Source organism: Haliotis rufescens, unplaced genomic scaffold, assembly GCF_023055435.1.
Source record: "Haliotis rufescens isolate VD_foot unplaced genomic scaffold, xgHalRufe1.0.p SCAF_5, whole genome shotgun sequence".
NCBI classification, from domain to species: Eukaryota; Metazoa; Mollusca; class Gastropoda; order Lepetellida; family Haliotidae; genus Haliotis; species Haliotis rufescens.
Genome location: NW_025964223.1, coordinates 3377338 through 3398914, shown reverse-complemented (window position 1 = coordinate 3398914; position 21577 = coordinate 3377338). Strand labels below are relative to the sequence as shown.

The window sequence follows — 21577 nt, the reverse complement described above, 5'->3', positions numbered from 1 at the left end:
ATGACAAATCTATTAATACATTCTAGAGTTCAATTTTGGTTTCATCAATTGGATAAACATTTGTTCTTTTTCCAGTCTCAGCTGCTTGTTACTTGTATACAATTTATAAAACACACACAAACACATATATATATATTCTAAATGTCGACAGAGCGACTTATTGTGAACACTATGCCGCGTAAACACTTATGTAAACACTGGGTACTGTCGACATTTGTGTGAACACCAGGTTCTGCTGATAGAAGTGAAATAATTTCCACATCAGCATTAACCAATACTCACAGGCTCGTGAATCGAAGTTTTATGAAATGTTTAACAAAGTCACGTTTACGGTAATTTCAGCAAGTATTGTAACAAGATATTTTGTCTGAAAGGAGTTAGGACCTACCTCCCCATATACAAAACCCACTTCCAACCCACTGGATTGCAATACCGTGCCTCAATACCTATACACAACGTCCCACATTGCATTGTTCTTGAACTCGCCTGTTATCTAGACTTCTGACGTATATTAAAAGCGAATGGTATTTTTACCGTGTAATTATAAGGCGTCAGTCTGATGAATACATTACCGTGAATGACGCTAACATACATGCACTTGAGTTCGCGTCGTCCTACTAACACATATACCGACCACAATGCACCTTGACATGCACACTTCAGAGCTCATCTGGAACCCCAGGTGTTAAATTCTTTGCAACATTCAGACAGATCTTTATCCTCATAACGTATCCAGACATATTGTTAGGTGTATTGTGTGAGTTAGGGACAGGTTTGTGTTGTAGGATGACCCCGCTAGCGTTCATTATAACCCTTTTGCTTAAGCAATTTTGTATTGTGGTACTATTTTAGAACATTACTGTCAATGTCAGCCATTCGCTGCTTGCGACGGGCACAGTTTCACAGTGAACATCTTGCTGCGTGAATACTAGACTATGTGAACACCGGGCTATGTAAACACGTAATGTGAACACCGGGCTATCTAAACATGTATGTGAACACCCGGTTATGTGAACACGTATGTGAATACCGGGCTATGTGAACACGGATGTGAACACCGGGCTATATGAACGCGGATGTGAACACAGGGTTATGTGAACACGGATATGAACACCGGGCTATCTGAACACGTATGTGAACACCCGGTTATTGGAACACGTATGTGAATACCGGGCTATGTGAACACGGATGTGAACACCGGATCATGTGAACATGGATGTCATCACCGGGCTATCTCAACACCACACTGTGAAGATTTTCATGGCATGTATATAATGGAAGTCGTTGAGGAGAGGACAAAAGTCTGATGTTTCACAAAATTCCACATCGAAATCGTCATAAACCTTAACGTTTGTTTGTTGTCGCATTCAGGGACCTGTAAATAGTCGAATCAGGACCTGACAAATCAGTGATTGATGTTTTGCGCAACTTCCCACAAAGTCATGACAGACCGTCAGGTCACACAGTAGGGCAGACCATCAGGTCACAAAGTCAGGACACACCGTCAGGTCACACAGTCAGGGCACAGTCAGGACAGACCATCAGGTCACAAAGTCAGAACAGACCGTCAGGTCACACAGTCAGGACAGACCGTCAGGACAGAACGTCAGGGCCCACCATCAGGGCACACAGTCAGGACAGACCGTCAGGTCACACAGTCAGGACAGACCGTCAGATCACACACAGTCAGGACAGACCGTCAGGACAGACCGTCAGGTCACACAGTCAGGACACACCGTCAGGTCACACAGTCAGGACATACCGTCAGGTCACACAGTCAGGACAGACCGTCAGGTCACACAGTCAGGACACACCGTCAGGTCACACAGTCAGGACAGACCGTCAGGTCACAAAGTCAGGACAGACCGTCAGGTCACAAAGTCAGGACAGACCGTCAGGTCACACAGTCAGGACAGACCGTCAGGTCACAAAGTCAGGACAGACCGTCAGGTCACACAGTCATGACAGACCGTCAGGTCACACAGTCATGGCAGACCGTCAGGTCACACAGTCAGGACAGACCGTCAGGTCACACAGTCAGGACAGACCGTCGGGACACACAGTCAGGACGATCGGCAGGTCACAAAGTCAGGACACACCGTCAGGTCACACAGTCAGGACAGAACGTCAGGTCAAACAGTCAGGACACAACGTCAGGGCACACCATCAGGTCACACAGTCACGGCACAACGTCAGGGGAGACAGTCAGGACAGTCAATCAGGGCACAACGTCAGGGCAGGCAGTTAGGGGAGACCGTCAGGACAGTCAATCAGGGCACAACGTCAGGGCAGGCAGTTAGGGGAGACCGTCAGGACAGTCAATCAGGGCACAACGTCAGGGCAGGCAGTTAGGGGAGACCGTCAGGACAGTCAATCAGGGCACAACGTCAGGGTAGGCAGTTAGGGGAGACCGTCAGGACACACCATCAGGGCAGACCGTCAGAGAAGAGCGTCATGGCAGACCGTCAGGTCACAAAGTCAGGGCACACCGTCAGGGCACACCGTCAGGGCAGACCGCCAGGTCACACAGTCAGCAAAACCTAACCACCGACCTCTTACGACAAGCACAAGTTGATGGTGAGGACAGCCGGGGACGGGATTTTGTATTGCACAATATTAAAGTCATTTATTGCACAATAGCTCCTATTTCGTTCAGTCATAACACGTGACTAGAACGTGATTTGTGTCTACTCAGCCTTACGAAAGTCATGCGAAACTTGCATCCTTTATCCAAAATAGAATGATTTCATTATAAAGAGTAAAAAATATGATGTTATTTTGTGTAACACAAGAAGGCCATTGTGACCTTTGTTGAATCCCATCGCCATTCACACAGGACAAGTGCATCGAGCTCAAATGTCAGTCCGACCTCCTCATGACATATGTATCCGGGGTTTTAAATAACCCTAAAAGAAGAATGATAATGTTCTATTCATCACGCTTGCAATTGTAAAGATGTGAAAATGTCAAAGAGTATTCTAGGTAAAGTTACTGAGACCTAGATTCCTGGTAATATGTGAAAGTTGATTCACAGATGATTTGACAGTACTGTCTATGGCGTAAAACCATACCACTCACTCACTCACTCACTCACTCACTCACTTAGTTGGGGCTTCCAATATCAATACAAACATATTACCGTGTTCGTCATGGCATGCAAGCTTGGAAGTGGGCGCGAATGATAATCTTAACGAAACAACCCGCGGGTCGTCAGTTCGGCTTGGCCACGCTTAAAGAGCACGTAATCCCCAACGGTAAAGCCAGCCCCATGAAGTGTCGTGTTCTTTTCTCCGACACTATGCTTGCCAGATATCGAGGTAAAAACTAACCTCTCCCTTAAAGTACTCCTGTCAATTTTCTGTTCCAGGTCAATCCATTGGAAAGCTGCTTCGTTACGCATACCGACCCTTTAAGCTAGCTAGATGCTGAGAAGGTCACGACCGAACCCTTAAAGTACTTTTGTCTTGTTTTCTGTCTGAGACGAACTGACTGCATAGGGCTATTACAGTGTATAAGCGACACGTACTTGGGATGTCCCTGTGGGCTTCAAGAATAGCGCTCTCCAGGAGTCGTGATGATGGTTACAAATCACTGCAGTTTCTTTAAAGTACACCCATGCCTTAAACGGACGGGTCTGATGAGTTTTGGATGATAGAATATCAATTGACTACAGCGGAACCTTATCAGACGACACTGTTAATCCGGAAAATGTCAGATATGTGACGCACATTAATTATACCGTTAAAACGATTCGGATCTTCATATGGGGTTGAATACTGATATGTGGTATGGTTCATTGTTTGTCCCCGCGTTGATGTGTGCGAATTGGTGGATCCTTGAGCTAAGTGGATTTCTAGTCATACCAGGATCCGCTGATTGTTAATTCGGACTAAATATTTGCGTCATTCCACAGTCTCCAAAGAGGTGAAGGTCTATGACTTGCGTCATGTTTTACTTCTCTCCAACACACATCTGACAAACCGTCAAACACAACGCAGCTGCCAAAGTTTTGGCACTCGATTGGTCTTTCAGATCCTGTCCCGCGTTGTGAGAAACCCCTAAAGGTCATTCACCTCTCACGCATCTATTCTTAATGATCTATCACCGTGAACAGACAATCAGTGGTACACCAATGGCGTCCCGACAGGTTATCGTGCTTGGAGGGTGAGTAGTCTAAAGAGCGAGTGAGTATGGTTTTACGCCGCTTTTAGCAATAGTCAAGCAATATCACGGTGGGGAACACCAGGAATGGGCTTCACGCATTGTGTCCATAACGGGAATCGAACCCGGGTCTTCGGCGTGACGAGCGAACACTTGAACCACTAAGCTACCCGACCGCCCCTGCAGTCTAAGGATGTGGAACAACGAAGATCAATGCTATTCTGGCATTCTGCCATGGAACTTTTGACACCAATTCATGATGACAATACTATGTGGTATGTTTGTTTGTTATTCAACGCCATTCGACAACACTCAGCAACAGGAAGTCGGCTTGTGTAAATAATCAAGTACAAACAAACCAGTGATCGATATAAGGAGCAACGCCCGACGCCACCGGTACACATTGACACGCGACTGAATAAGTCTCCGAGTCGAACCGTTATGTCTGTTGCGACTTGGGAATACCCGTTGAGTCTGTTATTGATTGCAACAAACACTATCGTAAAAGTGCATGCTGTGTTACTGAGTGATGGATTGTGAGTTCGTGTTTGGGTGAGTTCTTGCGGGGATGACTGCGTGAGTGGGTGAGTTCTTGCGGGGATGACTGCGTGAGTGGGTGAGTTCTTGCGGGGATGACTGCGTGAGTGGGTGAGTTCTTGCGGGGATGACTGCGTGAGTGGGTGAGTTCTTGCGGGGATGACTGCGAGAGTGGTTGAGTTCTTGCGGGGATGACTGCGTGAGTGGGTGAGTTCTTGCGGGGATGACTGCGTGAGTGGGTGAGTTCTTGCGGGGATGACTGCGTGAGTGGGTGAGTTCTTGCGGGGATGACTGCGTGAGTGGGTGAGTTCTTGCGGGGATGACTGCGTGAGTGGGTGAGTTCTTGCGGGGATGACTGCGTGAGTGGGTGAGTTCTTGCGGGGATGACTGCGTGAGTGGGTGAGTTACTGAGTGGGTGTGAGTTTGTGTGGGTGAGTTTGTGAGAAGATGAGTTCGTGAGTTTGGGAGTAGATGAGTTCGTGAGTGGGTGAGTTTGTGAGTAGATGAGTTCGTGAGTGGGTGAGTGTTTCGTGAGCTGCTTTTGGCAATATCACACCGAATATACAAAATATGGGCCTCACTTAAAGTTTGTTTGTTTGCTTGTTCGTTGTTTAACGCCGCACTCAGCAATTATCAACTTATATGACGGCGGTCTGTAAATAATCGAGTCTGGACCAGACAATTCAGTGATTGATATCATGAGCATCGATCCACGCAAATGGGATACGTCACTTAAAGTACCCTTGTAGGGAATCGAACCCGGACGTTCGGCGTAAATAGCGAATGCTTTAACTACTAGGCTATCCAACAGCCCCTTCATGTATGCAACATGAGAGATGAATGTTAGCTCGAAATCAGTTGCACAGCGAAACGGGAAGTCTTTATAAAATGTCAGACTTTGGACAAGAAACACTTTGTGGCATTTAACATGGTAGTTTGATTTATTTAAACCAGAACTTCCCAACAACAAATAAAAACACTCATATGTGCTGCATTCAAAGTCGAATGTAAAATGTCAGTCATATGCTAATGAGACTCCAGAAGGATCACGCCATCTGTCATAACTTTAGCACGAGGGATGAGGGATGCTTACTTTACGATGTGCATCAAATCACGTGGGCACCTTGATTAAAAACATGAAAAGATTTGGAAAATATCTGTTCACGCCGCGTTGGTGGTACACATTGTATGCAAATCCGGCAATCGACCGAAATCTTGACGGCAGTTTACGAACCGGATGTTTATTTGATTATGCGATGTTGATTGGACGATGCATAGACTCGTTAGTCCAGCCAAAATATAGCTCCATAATACTGGCTAAGTTCGGCAAGGGTGTAAACTAGACTTTTATAGTCAGTTAATTCCCTTGCCTAGGGAAGATGTTTCTTACAAGCCTGGGTCACTAAAGACCAATTCTAACCCGGAGTAAGTATTTGACTTATACAATACCCCAGCTATATTGCGGGGTATATCAAGAATGCGCTTCACGCATTTTACCCATATGGGGAATCGAACACATATTTTCGGTGTGTTAGGTGAACGCTTTCACCACGTGGCGAACCATTACTCGTGTGTGAGTGAGTGAGTATGGTTTTACGCCGCTTTTAGAAATACTCCAGCAATATCACGGCGGGGGACACCACAAATGGACTTCACACATTGTACCCATGTCGGGAATCGAACCCGGGTGTTCGGCGTGACGAGCGAACGCTTTAACCACTAGGCTACCCGACCGCCCCTACTCGTGTGTGTACCGGGAAACCAAGCCCATGGTGTGTTGACCTTATCAGTCTTCAGCAATCAGTTTGCGTTACATGTAAGGGGATGGTACAGACTACAACTGTGGGGATAAATATGCATGATCAAAGACTCCCGGGGGTCCGGCTTCGAGCTGGTCCCCAGATGAAATGGATCAGATTTGGCTCCTTGAGTGCAAATGCACCCGGACGGTTTATATACCGTTACTCATAATATCAATCAATGAAACTCAATGGATTGCTTCGAGACCGAAACAAATCGCAGTAATTGTTTCACGCCGCCTTTAACAATGCTTCTATAATTACGACGGGCGACACAAGAACTTGGCTTAGTACCTTATACTCATGCGGGAATCGAACCCGGGTGATGAGTGAACACTTTAGCCACTACGTGACCCCACCGCCCGCTCTAGAGGTATGAGTGGATAGACCTAGGGTCAAGATTGGGCGAATCTTGGATTCGAACCAAGGAAACGAGGATCATAAGGGACGCAACTCTGCAGTTTCCGGGCCTCAAACAACAGTACCACCTGTGCTCCAGTTAGACCTGGAAGAAATGTTGTGATTAAACCGACCTAGATAAAACTGAACTTGAACCCGGCACTGAAACTGGGCTGTGGATAAAATATTCAGAGACGTAATTACAGTTGGCCCGTAGTCGGGTTTAATTACTTCAACCCACCGGCACTCCCACATAGGAACTAGTTTCATTATTAAAATTTGACACCTTCAACGCAAGCAGATATATAGATCACGATTCCGCTAGCTCCAGGGACGTTTAGTTGGACCCACATATAAAGCAGTGTAGTTATAACACTGTTATAACATTAAAACGATGACCTCGGAAACTTGGAATTAATTGACGAGTCAATCACACCACAATGGTCTTTAAATTTTTGGATTTTTCTCCTATTAGACACTTATACTCAAACATTTTAGAAACGCAACTACCATTATTTTATAGAACCAGACTGAAACAGTAGACATATTTTCAGGCGTTGGTTCCGTTTTTTTAAAATTTGGCGAGAATATTATGTGACACTATCATATCACTTTGGTTCAAAATTAACGTCCCAGACCCAAGTGAGCTTTGATGTTATAATGGCGGGGGTGACACTTAGACATCCACTCCAGATTAAAACCCGATTCGTCGGCGTAACAAGCGCTAGCTTTAACTATACACCACCCCGCCGTACTATACATGTACATGTTGTTTGTTTGTTGTTTAACGCCGCACTCGTGTGGTATAATTGAAATATGTCCCACGGCAACGTTAAACTACTCTCACTGACATGCTGTGATATAACTGAAATATGTCCCACAGCAACGTTAAACCATACTCACTGAAATGCTATGATATAACTGAAATATGTCCCACAGCAACGTTAAACCATACTCACTGACATGCTATGATATAACTGAAATATGTTCCACAGCAAAGTTAAACCATACTCCCTGACATGCTATGATATAACTGAAATATGTCCCTCAGCAACGTTAGACCATACTCACTGAAATGCTGTGATATAACTGAAATATGTCCCTCAGCAACGTTAGACCATACTCACTGAAATGCTGTGATATAACTGAAATATGTCCCACAGCACCGTTAAACCATACTCACTGAAATGCTGTGATATAACTGAAATATGTCCCACAGCAACGTTAAACCATACTCACTGACATGCTATGATATAACTGAAATATGTTCCACAGCAAAGTTAAACGATACTGCCTGACATGCTGTGATATAACTGAAATGTGTCCCACGACAACGTTAAACCACTCTGACTGACATGCTGTGATACAACTGAAATATGTCCCACAGCAACGTTAAACCATACTCACAGACATACTGTGATATAACTGAAATATGTCCCACAGCAACGTTAAACCATACTCACTGACATGCTATGATATAACTGAAATGTGTCCCACAGCAAAGTTAAACCATACTCCCTGACATGCTGTGATATAACTGAAATGTGTCCCACAGCAAAGTTAAACCATACTCCCTGACATGCTATGATATAACTGAAATATGTCCCTCAGCAACGTTAGACCATACTCACTGAAATGCTGTGATATAACTGAAATATGTCCCTCAGCAACGTTAGACCATACTCACTGACATGCTGTGATATAAATGAAATATGTCCCACAGCAACGTTAGACTATACTCACTGAGATGCTGTGGTATAACTGAAATATGTCCCACGGCAACGTTAAACCATACTCACTGACAGTTGAATTGTAGTTTTATGGAATGTTTAACAATGACACGTTTACGGTGATTTCAACAAGTATTGTTACAAGATATTTTGTCTGAAAGGGTGTAGGACCTACCTCCCCATATACAAAACCCACTTCCAACCCACTGGATCGTAACACCGTGCCTTAATACCTATACACAACGTCCCACATTGCATTTGTTCTTGAACTCGCCTGTTATCTAGGCTTCTGACGTATATGAAAAGCGAATGGTATTTTTACCGTGTAATTATATGGCGTCAGTCTGATGAATACATTACCGTGAATGACGCTAACATACATGCACTTGAGTTCGCGTCGTCCTACTAACACATATACCGACCACAATGCACCTTGACATGCACACTTCAGAGCTCATCTGGAACCCCAGGTGTTAAATTCTTTGCGAGTGAGTGAGGTTTTACGCCGCTTTTAGCAATATTCCAGCAATATCAAAGCGGGGGACACCACAAATGGGCTTCACACATTTTACCCATGTCGGGAATCGAACCCGGGTCTTCGGCGTGACGAGCGAACGCTTTAACCACTAGGCTACCCGACCGCCCTCAAATTCTTTGCAACATTCAGACAGATGTATATACCCATAACGTATCCAGACATGTTGTTAGGTGCATTGTGTGAGTTCAGAAAAGTATTATGTCGTAGGATCTACGGCCTAACACTTTTTGTGAATAAACAATATTTGATTTGAGGATCGCACCGAAAGCTTCCATTATTCCCTTTTGCAATTCCATGACGTTAAAGTAGTGCAATTCTTTTTTTACTATTTTAAAACGTTACAAAGTCAGCCAGTCGCTGTTTACGAGGCACAGTATGTATGAAAACATGGGGTAATGTATATGTGAGAACATGGGGTAATGTATATGTGAGAACATGGGGTAATGTATATGTGAGAACATGGGGTAATGTATATGTGAGAACATGGGGTAATGTATATGTGAGAACATGGGGTAATGAATATGTGAGAACATGGGTAATGAATATGTGAGAGCATGGGTAATGTATAAGTGAGAATATGGAGTAATGTACATGTGAGAACATGGCGTAATGTCCATGTGAGAAAATGGCGTAATGTATATGTGAGAACATGGGTAATGTATATGTGAGAACATGGAGTAATGTACATGTCAGAATATGGCGTAATGTATATGTGAGAACAAGGTGTAATGTACATGTGAGAACATAGCGTAATGTGTATGTGAGAACAGGGGGTAATGTATATGTGAGAACATGGGGTAATGTATATGTGAGAACATGGAGTAATGTATATTTGAGAACATGGGGTAATGCATATGTGAGAATATGGCGTAATGTATATGTGAGAACATGGGGTAATGTATATGTGAGAACATGGGGTAATGCATATGTGAGAACATGGCGTAATGTATATGTGAGAACAAGATGTAATGTATATGTGAGAACAAGATGTAATGTATATGTGAGAACAAGGTGTAATGTATATGTGAGAACAAGATGTAATGTACATGTGAGAACATGGCGTAATGTCCATGTGAGAAAATGGCGTAATGTATATGTGAGAACATGGGTAATGTATATGTGAGAACATGGAGTAATGTACATGTGAGAATATGGCGTAATGTATATGTGAGAACAAGGTGTAATGTACATGTGAGAACATAGCGTAATGTATATGTGAGAACAGGGGGTAATGTATATGTGAGAACATGGGGTAATGTATATGTGAGAACATGGAGTAATGTATATTTGAGAACATGGGGTAATGCATATGTGAGAATATGGCGTAATGTATATGTGAGAACATGGGGTAATGTATATGTGAGAACATGGGGTAATGCATATGTGAGAACATGGCGTAATGTATATGTGAGAACAAGATGTAATGTATATGTGAGAACAAGATGTAATGTATATGTGAGAACATGGAGTAATGTATATGTGAGAACAAGATGTAATGTATATGTGAGAACAAGATGTAATGTATATGTGAGAACAAGGTGTAATGTATATGTGAGAACAAGATGTAATGTATATGTGAGAACAAGGGGTAATGTATATGTGAGAACATGGGGTAATGTATATGTGAGAACATGGGGTAATGTATATGTGAGAACATGGAGTAATGAATATGTGAGAACATGGGTAATGTATATGTGAGAACATGGCTTAATGTATATGTGAGAACAAGGTGTAATGTATATGTGAGAACATGGCGTAATGTATATGTGAGAACATGGCGTAATGTATATGTGAGAACAAGATGTAATGTATATGTGAGAACAAGGTGTAATGTATATGTGAGAACATGGCGTAATGTATATGTGAGAACATGGCGTAATGTATTTGTGAGAACATGGCGTAATGTATATGTTAGAAAATGGGGTATGTATATGTGAGAACATATTTTGGTCTGAGTCAGAACGCAACCTAGTCTTCGTAATAGTTGTTTTGTGAAAAATGATTACGCGACCCCATGTTTTCTTACTAAGAGTCAAATGACAAAAATGGCGACTGTGTAGGCATGGCGATTAATTTTCCAGTGATCTGGAAGCAAAGAATATATCTATAAGATGATCATTGTAATATTGTGTTATACTGTCGCGTGCAAACGTAGACCCATACATCTGTATCAGTCGACTAGCCTCCACAGAGCTAATTCCGATCCATTTACGGATCAAAAAGCCCCACTTATAGAGCAGCGACCATGACAATACAAGACGCGAACACACCACTGATACTCTTTTAAGGCACCAATCATTTATAATCTTTTAATCATGTTTCGCGATTCCTGAAATTTACCAAACAGTTGAAATACGAAGAAGGAAGTCCTCAATCATTTGGACAGAACCATTCAAAACCTTCACTATATAAAAGTCTAAAAACAACTACTTGACAGTGTATAACACGTGCGTCAGTGCACGCGTGTGATTCACGTCACTAGTCATTTTGCCATGGACTCGGTCAGGTAGACGATGATGTCCTTTCGCTGACGGAGCCGTCATGGGGAAGTATGAAACGAAAGCGATGCTGCTCAAAACGTTGAAGGCGTGTTGTGTAGATCAATTAAATCAAAACAAGTTATCGTCGTGCCCAAATCTGAAATGGATCTAGTGTAAATCTTTCCTCACCGTCATCAATCTCACAATGGTGATTCCACGAATACTATTTCCAATCACGTACGTGAACATAAACCACAATTAATCGATATCTATATGGATAAAGTCGTCTTTGTGTACGCTGATGATAAATTTTGTTTGTTTAACGTCCCACTCAACAATAATCAAGGATGTCTGTAGATATTGGAGTGAAACCAGTGACTGATATTATGAGCAACGATCCTCGACGGCGCGATAGCATTACACGCAATCTGACATGTGTGACCACCCGATCCGTTTAGTCTCCTCGAACGTCAAGCACTTGTTGTAAGGGAGCCTGTTCTCACCCACACGTGTAGGCTGAACATTAGTGACATAACGAACAGTCGTGCAACGAGAATTTATGTAAATATATATTGTCAATGCAAGAGATTAACCAGTCCGTATAATCCACCAAAACAGATTCCATATGGAGTAAAACAATGGTTTGATAATAATTGTAAACATGCTAGAAAAAATAGGAACAAAGACCAGTCTAGATTATCCGCCGGAACAGACGAAAAATAGCATGTTTTGGTTGGGGCAACAAGTGTGTGGCCAAAAGGAAGTAGACCAAGAGTTAGAAAGGCTATGAAAGAAAACTAAAAGCATGTAGAAAGTCAATATGTATATATTTTATTGGAGTTGTGTTTTAACATTAGAGTACATCTGCTCATGCTATCCAAACAAAACCTTTACCACACTCTGAGACACAAAGACACATGGGGGTAGAAAATGACAAGTTTCACAATATGACTGTCACAGTACTTGTTCAACATGACATTTAAATCTCTGAAGGCACATTCCAAACCAAGTTACTATCGAGTATGTTCACCATGTACCAGTCTTAAACAGTAGCTTAACACGTTCATTTCGTTCTACGTAGCCCAAAGTCGTTTTGGCAAAACGCACGATTTTCACAAAAATTGTCAATTTTTCCTGCTTTTTGTCACCGGATACATTTGGTTGTATTCGTGCAACATATTAGTCTTAATTAATAATAATTTTTTTTTAAGTTATCAAAATAGAGGAAAATATTTAAGTTGGTATACTTTCTATTAGATATTTAGTTTATTTAAATGATTATGTCGCATTTATCAATATTTCAGCTATACATATTCTATATAAAGATTGAAAAGACAAAACATAAATTCAATACAGTTTATATAAAACACTAATCAGATAAAAGTCAAACAGTTTAGCATATAAATAACAGTAATTATCATTACAAATACCGGCTATAATCCAGCAGCAACCAAACCAACCACATGTTATCAGGGTGTTTGTCAAGCTTGACAACTGACGTTGTATATAGAGCCAAGGTCAATGTGCACCCAGTTGTGTTGTCGGTATACTTTGTGGGGAAAAAATAAATCCCGTTTTCTTCTCACAACATTTTGATTTTCAATGTAAAATATATAAAATGTGTGACCTCCCTACTCACTTTTGAGAAATATGTACATGAGACGCATTACATTTGTAATAGCATTATAGTATTGTATATGTGTTTATCTTTTGCGTGTGGATGTATGGCGGTCCTGTCGCCTTAAGCATCGCAATTCGCTTGGCACAGTTGCCTCCCTTAGGCGTGCCAAAACATATGACCGTAGGTTCGAGTAGCACTTCGTTCTGATTACTCACTCACTCACTCACTCACTCACTCACTCACTCACATGTTAACTATGATCCGGGGTAGAAAAGGTCTTCAGCAAGCCATGAGGCAATCCCACTTGCGTAGACCGATGCTCATGATGTCGATCACTGGATTGTCTAGTCCAGACTCGATTATTACCGACCGCTGTCATACAGCTGGAATATTGCTGAGTGCGGCGTTAAACAACAACAAACTAACAAACAAACATGTGAACTACTTGAAGTTCTTATCGCTCACCTTTAGATCGGTGTATCTATACATACACAGCGCATCAACTAGCGTAGGCAGATACATTTAGTAGTAATCGAATCAAGATCAAATATAAACGACAAAGCCACAACTCACCGAAAGGCCGGAACATGAAGGCGGGTCCGATGTACGGCAGGGCGTGTATTCCACTGGGGCCGGGGATAGCCTCAAGGGATTTACTGTTATCAGTGCGAATGTTCACAGGATGCGCTGTTGCCACGTGCGCAGCACGTGCAGTGCCCAACTTAGAGCTTATGAAACTGGCGATTTGCTTTTTCATTGTGTTCTGCAAAGACAAAATCAATATTGATTAGAAACTTCATAACCTTATTCAACAACAAAAATGGTCAAATGTTAGCAGAGGTTCTAACAGTATCATATAATTGCCCTACGATTTTCTCGTCATTCCTGTTCGCCACCTTATTGTAAGTTAAGTGAGTGAGTGCGTTTTATCGCCGCCTTGTGCAGTATTGTGCCAATTAACAGGCCATGCATCATCATATTAGCAAAGCTTGTATTCGAAATGACCAGAACATCCTAGCATGGCCGAGAGGGCGCACCTCTTTCCTCATAAGGGGTGGGGTGGGGGTAGGGTTGGTTGGGGTGGGTGGGAGCTCTTCTGTAACGACATGCAATGTTCAACCAATTATGCACCATAAGTATCCTCAAGGCTACAAATACAAACTTTTAACATACGTTGCAATCCTTTGAAAGCATTTGAGTGATCGACTGTTGTCACAAAAAAACAACTTTTATCTTTCCTCAAAAAGAAGTAATATTTTAATATTAGGTTCTCGAATATTAATATTTCTCTAATTTTAGGAGTTACTTTCCTTGGTTTAACGATCTCGCAATCGTTGCTCCCGAGTTTGAAACAGCTGCCTCCTGAGAAAATACATCTTCCCGAGGCAAGAGAGTTAACTGACTTTAAAAGTCCAGTTTCCACCCTTGCCGAACTAGGCTGGAATTCCTGGGCTCGATCGTAGCGCCACCAATGGCTATTACGAGTTATGTCCTTTCTATGCCTCTCCTATTGACCAATCAGATTCAAACTCTCGTATCACTTGCATTTGTTTCAAACAAAACGGTGGCGCCCAGTCAAGACGATCCAGAGCTCCAGATAAGCTGCGTATCTGCGTGAAATACGCATCAGAAATGCAGAAATACGCAGTAAAATATAATCCGAGCGTATCAAATACGCAACAAACATTACAGATACGCTACAAAAATAAAATTTGTTTGTATAATCAAAATATTGTGAAGTAACCCTGCGTATTCGATTAGCAAATCAGAAACTTATTTTGAAATTATAAACGGGCATTCCGTCAACCTTGCCAAACTCCACGATGACAGTTACATCCTGATCATTTGCCATAATGAGTCCTATAAAGCTCTCGAACCCACACGACACCAGTTTGCAGGGACTAGATGAATAGTGTTTTTAAATATTTAACTTAAATACCCACATGTGTAAAAACTAGTGGGTAACAGAAATTTGAATACGCAGATAGAATTACTGATACCCAGTGATTTTAAAATGCATGGGTAAAATACCCACAACACCAAAAGCTTATCTGGAGCTCTGCGATCTGATCGATAATCAAGATCTATATTGTGATAAAACGAGTCTTACATCGCGAAGTGCACGTGAGCACCTTGATTAAAAACATGAAAAGATTTGGAAAATATCTGTTGACAACGAGTTAGCGGTGCACATGCTTTGCAAATCCTTCAGTCGACCGAAATCTGCATGACACTCTACGAACTGGATTTCGATTTCGGTGCGCGATTTTGATTGGACTATGCATAGACTCGTTAGTCCAGCCAAAATCTAACTCCATAATACCAGCCTAGTTCGGCAAGGGTGGAAACTGGACTTTTATAGTCAGTTAACTCACTTGTCTCGGGAAGATGCCTGACCCCCTGTCACACGGCCTGACTCCCTCCCACCCCCTACTGACCCCTATCACACAGAGTGAAGCCTGTTCTGTCATGGAATCACAACAAGGATCAAAAGCAAGAGAACAACGAATATTTTCTGAAACAAATATGTACGTTTCCATGCAGCCGACGTAACACGAGGTCACGCCAAGGTATCGTGCACTTTAACGACTAATATTTGCTGACTGCTAAAGCCATTCGCCTCTGACATTTCAACAAATGCTGTCGATGACAGTACTTCGTAGTTGCATGAATGTTTTATCATTTGAAAGGTCTCATGTTCTTCGGGGGGTGGGGGTGTTGAGGTGTGGGGCGTTATTTTCAACATGGCTGCCGTGCGGCCATGTTTTAATTCTGAAAACATATATTGCGACTGCACTCCTGTGATCATCAATGGGGTTTCAGAAGCGACGCGGGGGCGGTCGGGTAGCCTAGTTAAAACGTTCGCTCGTCAAATCGCATCGACAAATTGCGTGTAACCGATACTTAGTGTCTGGGCCAGGCAGTTTTGCAAGGTGAGAGCGGATTTCAACTCATACCACCACCTCTTCACCAAACGATGTAAATTTACAATTCGTTTGTTTCACACTTTCAGAACCTCACAGATCATTCCGTACCATCGTTGTCTCATTGTTCCATCCCTTGTTCAGATATATATATATATATATATATATATATATATATATATATATATATATATATATATATATATATATATATATATATAGGCTTATCAGGTATACTAGACACCAAAAGAATCTGTGCGAAAATACTAGTCACTGTGACACTGAGGATACACATATTCTCCTCTGCATATTTATTTGCACTACCCCCAAACACCATGTACATTGACCACATAAACAGATATACCCACGTACGTAAAACCGGTCATGTAGTCACTGTTGCATACCGTGTAAATATACACGTGCAATACGTGTGTATGTATGGTGAGGTGAGATGAAGTTGGGTGAGGTGAGGTGAGGTGAAATGGGGTTTAACGTCGCGTCCAAGATTATTGCACTTATATAGCGACGTGCATGTACGTGTGTGTGTTTGTGTTGCTGCTTGTACTAGTCTGGACTGATGCCGATTTATAGTGCTAGCACACTGAGATACCATGCCGCAGTTTAACATGAATACCCCACTCAGACACAGTATACTGACTCCGAGCCGACCAGTCCTTGTTTTAGCCCCTTTATGCCGAGCGCCAGGCAGGGTAACAACAGGTACCATCTTTTAACGTCTTTTGGTATGACGCGGTCGGGGATCGAACCCAGGACCTTCCGCTCTCCGGGCGGTGTATGTATGGAATCACTGGTATGTAAGGGTGTCCATACAAACATGAATCTAGTCACTGAATAGTCTCACAGTCTCGCATTAGGTGAACATTACAGCGATTAACAGAGCTACAGATAAGCCGTGTACTTGCATAAAGTACCCCCAAAAGTATTCAAACCCAAATTACTTTCAATTAACTTGCTTACAGAAACGCATGAACTCAATGAAAAACTCAATTGTTTGAAAACAGCACGCGATAATGCACAATACACCTGAGGTAATTTCCGAAACACAAGTTCGAGCTAATTTACTTTCCGATTCAAGACATATTTAGAACCGTTATATACATCTAAAACATTATTCCATTTTTTTTTAAATCTCAAAATGCTTACTCATTTTGGGAAAAAACCCATTAGAGTGATGAAAAGATGAGTGAAAAAATATTGGTTACCCAATGATAAATGTAATAACCCAATTAAAATAGAAACCTTCGAGTAAAAACTCAATTGGTAAAAAAGGTTACCTGGAGCTCTGCAGATTAATGACATAAATATGAAAACTCCTCTATGCATGGGCGCATTGGTAAAACAGTTGGACTGAAACGACCGAGTTAATTAAGGGGATGCATCATTGAAGCAGCCACAGTCCCTTTACCTGTCTCGAATAGATTTTGAATGAAATTAGCGGTAAGGAGAGTAGCCCCGCAGCGGCCTACATCGCCCATTCACGTTCTGAGAGACGTGATACACTATCCAACAGGTCATGGAAAGTGGGTCGCAATGTATCACAGACAAGGACGTTTTGAAATGGCTTCGATGTTGACAATGAAGCTCTACTGCCATTGTGAGAAGGAGTCGGGTTTTATGCATAATATACCTGGTGCATCACGTATCGTCAAGCCAAAACAAAAAACAACAACACTTATTGCACAAATACTCACTCCTTCGTCCTGTATCGTCACTGATAGGATCACTAGGTGTTTCAGAGTTTGGTTGAACCGATTTTGAAACTAAGAGGGCATAATAAAATATATTGTTCATTCTGTAGGGAAATGTGTTCTTTATACCTCAAGATAACTTATGTATTTTTTTAAGTGTTAACAATGTTATTACTTACAAATGTTCTTAATGAATTACGAATGATTAATACGCCACGTATATGACGACTTCTGCCATATTATGGCGATGAACATTGAAATATGATTCCGACATTGTGGGGAATCCATAATCTGTCATACAGACCCTGAAACAAATATATCCAATACAGCCCATGCAAATTTATAATGTTTGGCAAGTCTAGATTACTACAGTATGAAAATGAAGAAAGTCTCTGGGCTCCTTTTTATATTTTATAACTATAATTTAACAACTGTTTTTTTCTGTAAAATATGTTCATTTCAGAGACTAGATGTTAGTCTAGGGAATCGAATGCGGGTACCTATTCCCCTCAAAATAAGTATAAACATGATAATAATCAAACCTTGAATTGGAGGAGATCGTCGTGAAAGATGTGCGTGACTTAATCCGACAGTGTTATCCAGACGACGTCGCGAGTCAAAGATCTACAACGTCACGTGACTATTTCCGCCAATAGGAATAGAGCCGGAATCGGGGTTTGGCGACACTCCAATCCAGCCAGGCCAACATTGACATTCATGCGCTTCCAGCTGATCAAAGATTTACGTAAACTGTGTTACCAGCGAACCAGATTGTGAAACCCACTTCTGACACACCAGAGATGTAGTGGGTGATCCCTTGGCGGCGACGTGACACGTAGTGCATTGCGACATTCCCCACTTCCGGCAAGCTGATATGCGGCCGTGGACAGGTAACGTGTCAGAGCGGCAAGTATATGGCGTTAGGGATCACAGACTGATAGTGATTTATTTAAACAGAAAGCCTTTAAAGATGACCTCGTGCTTCTCACGCTGTCACGACATGGAAGACGGGGAGGGGCGAGGGATGTAATGTCGAAAAATAATCCCTATCAAAGCGCCTTTAGCATTTACTGGGGAATTGTAGCTTTCTTTAGTCACCGCATAACTAGACACGCAGTTTCTATACATGATATTTACGCATTCCTGCGGCGGGAGTCCTCGTAAGGGAAATCCCACAGTTTTTTTTCACGGTCGTGTGAGCAAGAGAACAGTCTCTGGGTACACCAACCCGGCCATGTAGCAAGTACTCGCGACCTTGTCAACATACTATTTGTTTACACCAAGGCCAGTGATGGTTATTAATTTTTTAGTAGTCTGACGCAACCGTTGTCTCCTCATTTCTGTTAACCAGGGTTTAACCTGATGTAACCAGTGTTAATCGAGGATTGTGACAAAACCCGATACAAAACTCATAAAATACAACTTTATAAATCATACAAAATGGCTGCCAAGAGGAGGCGAGTGAGTATGGTTTTACGCCGCTTTTAGCAATATATCAGCAATATCACGGCGGGGGACACCAGAATTGGGCTTCACACATTGTACCCATGTCGGGAATAGGACCCGCTCTTTGGCGTGACGAGCGAACTCTTTAACCACTAGGCTACCCGACCGCCCCCAAGAGAAGGAGAAGCACAACAGCCATTTGTACTGCTCTAACACACAACTATCAGAGTTTAACAAGTCTTGTATTGCTTGACATCGCTGCCATTATGCTTTTTCTTTTTAATGCATGTAACACTGCCAACTTGAGTCCAAAACACAACGATGACACCCGAATCAAATACATCACCATCGAATAACCATTACCTCTTTGTTTCATTATTAAAACACCATCAAACGTGGGCGTATACCTTCTTCGTGCCGGCAGTTTATATTAAGTGTTCTTGTAGGTTTTAGTCATTTCAGTTGATGTTGACAAACTTAGAAAACATCATCACGGCGAACGGGGATACGAACCGGGATACGAACCCACAGCTAAGTGACCTAAGGGACAGAACTCTGCACAGTAAATTGCGGCGCCTCAGTCACTGGGCCACCCAAGGTCAGATGCATCCTCAATAAGATAACCTCGGTACAAAATATACTACTATAATACTACTACTAAATATATATTATGTTTAATCACTTTGAAATGAAGTTGCACACGCGGAAAGACTTCCGTCCGTATATCCAAACCCAGGTATGCATTGCTGCTCAGTCCTTTTAGTTATATATATTTTGAAGGGCGGGGCGGCTTCAGTTCCATGGCAATATCGTGTGACAACATGTCCGCCCAATGAGACCCCACATGAATACCCCCAGTCCCTATCAAAAGTTACAATGTCTCCAGCATGACCGCGAGGTCGTGCATACTTCTATGTCACCAGATTGCTAGTGTATGGTCGTCAAGTCATTCAGTAGTTATTGTCGGTGTGAATATGGAGGGTAATATATGATAATGATGATGGTCCTACTTATAGCAATAGGTCAGCCTTCACGTTCAGCATGAAAAGCACGTTCAGAGTGTCCCATTGAGTCATGTACTACACGTGGCCTCTCATTGGACAAGAGTATTGGCGTTAATATGTCGGTAGTTCCCGCTTCTCCGAAGTCCCCGTTCTCTGCCCGACTTAAAGCAAGTTCAAGTACACACGGGATACGAGAGACATATCTTCATAACCCCTGTCACGAGATGAGAGAAACTTGATATTTCACTCGGCACATGGAATATCCTATTTATTATATATTTTTGTGTGTAGTTGCCTACCGGAAAATTATATTATTTTATTACAAATGTAAAACCTTGAAATGAAATACTCCCTACCAACAGCGACCTAAAAAGTAGTCCGTGTTTGTAAAATCTTAAAAACTATTGCTGAAAAAAAATTGATAACGCAAATTCTTTATTCATACATTTAAATATGATTATATACAAAATCAACTTTAACGAAAAGTATTCTTGAAAACTACGACACCGCTGTTGGAAGTGAAAAAAATTAAAGAATACAGGCTGGTCAAGTAACAAAAATGGCGCATTGCGGAACGATTGACGAGTTAAATGAGAAATTTACAGTTTATAACGAAACATTTTCAAGAGAATGACAAACGGCAAGAAGGTTATTAACTCCATAAATGACCATCTGTCATTCTTTTATCTTGTCAGTGTGGAACTAACGTGAGAAAAACGTCAACAGTTTGTGTACGGGCCAGACATTTACGATAAAGGGAGACAATTTGAGGGGAGGTAACTCCTGTTTGACAATGGTTCCGTCAAAGCGTTATGTTCACTGGATTGAAATTTTCAATTTTCTCAATTTGGTGACTTTTGTTTTGTCGGCCCCATGCCCGTGCTCATGGGAGGGGTAAACGTCCACGGTGTGGCTCACACTGGGCAGATGAGGCTACAACGTCCTGAAGTAACTGAAATACTGGTCAAGCACTCATTACTCAGGGGTCCCCAGTACCTCATGTTGGTCGTAAAAGACGACAAGAGGAAGAGGGTGGAATCGTTCCCTGCGTCTTCGACGTCTATTATTATTATTATTATTATTATTATTATTATAATTCCGTTTCGGAAGTGACGTCACCTCCTCTATCTCGCCTATCTCACTACGAATAGCTGCAAGATTACTGATGCTGCGTTAAGTAATAATCACTCATTTCTCTTCATGTCACCACTGACCACGCCTTTTAACGG

The 21577-nt window shown here is 42.1% G+C and overlaps 1 protein-coding gene across 1 annotated transcript in view; it reads right to left on the bottom strand.

Annotated features, from left to right (window-relative positions):
- LOC124133534 (probable cytochrome P450 49a1) overlaps positions 1–21577 on the bottom strand; it is a 63719-nt gene that overhangs the window by 19602 nt on the left and 22540 nt on the right. The window contains exon 2 of the mRNA XM_048384503.1: positions 13839–14028. Within this exon, the coding sequence (XP_048240460.1) occupies positions 13839–14022 (184 nt within the window). The 5' untranslated portion in view covers positions 14023–14028. The remainder of the gene's footprint in view (positions 1–13838; positions 14029–21577) is intronic.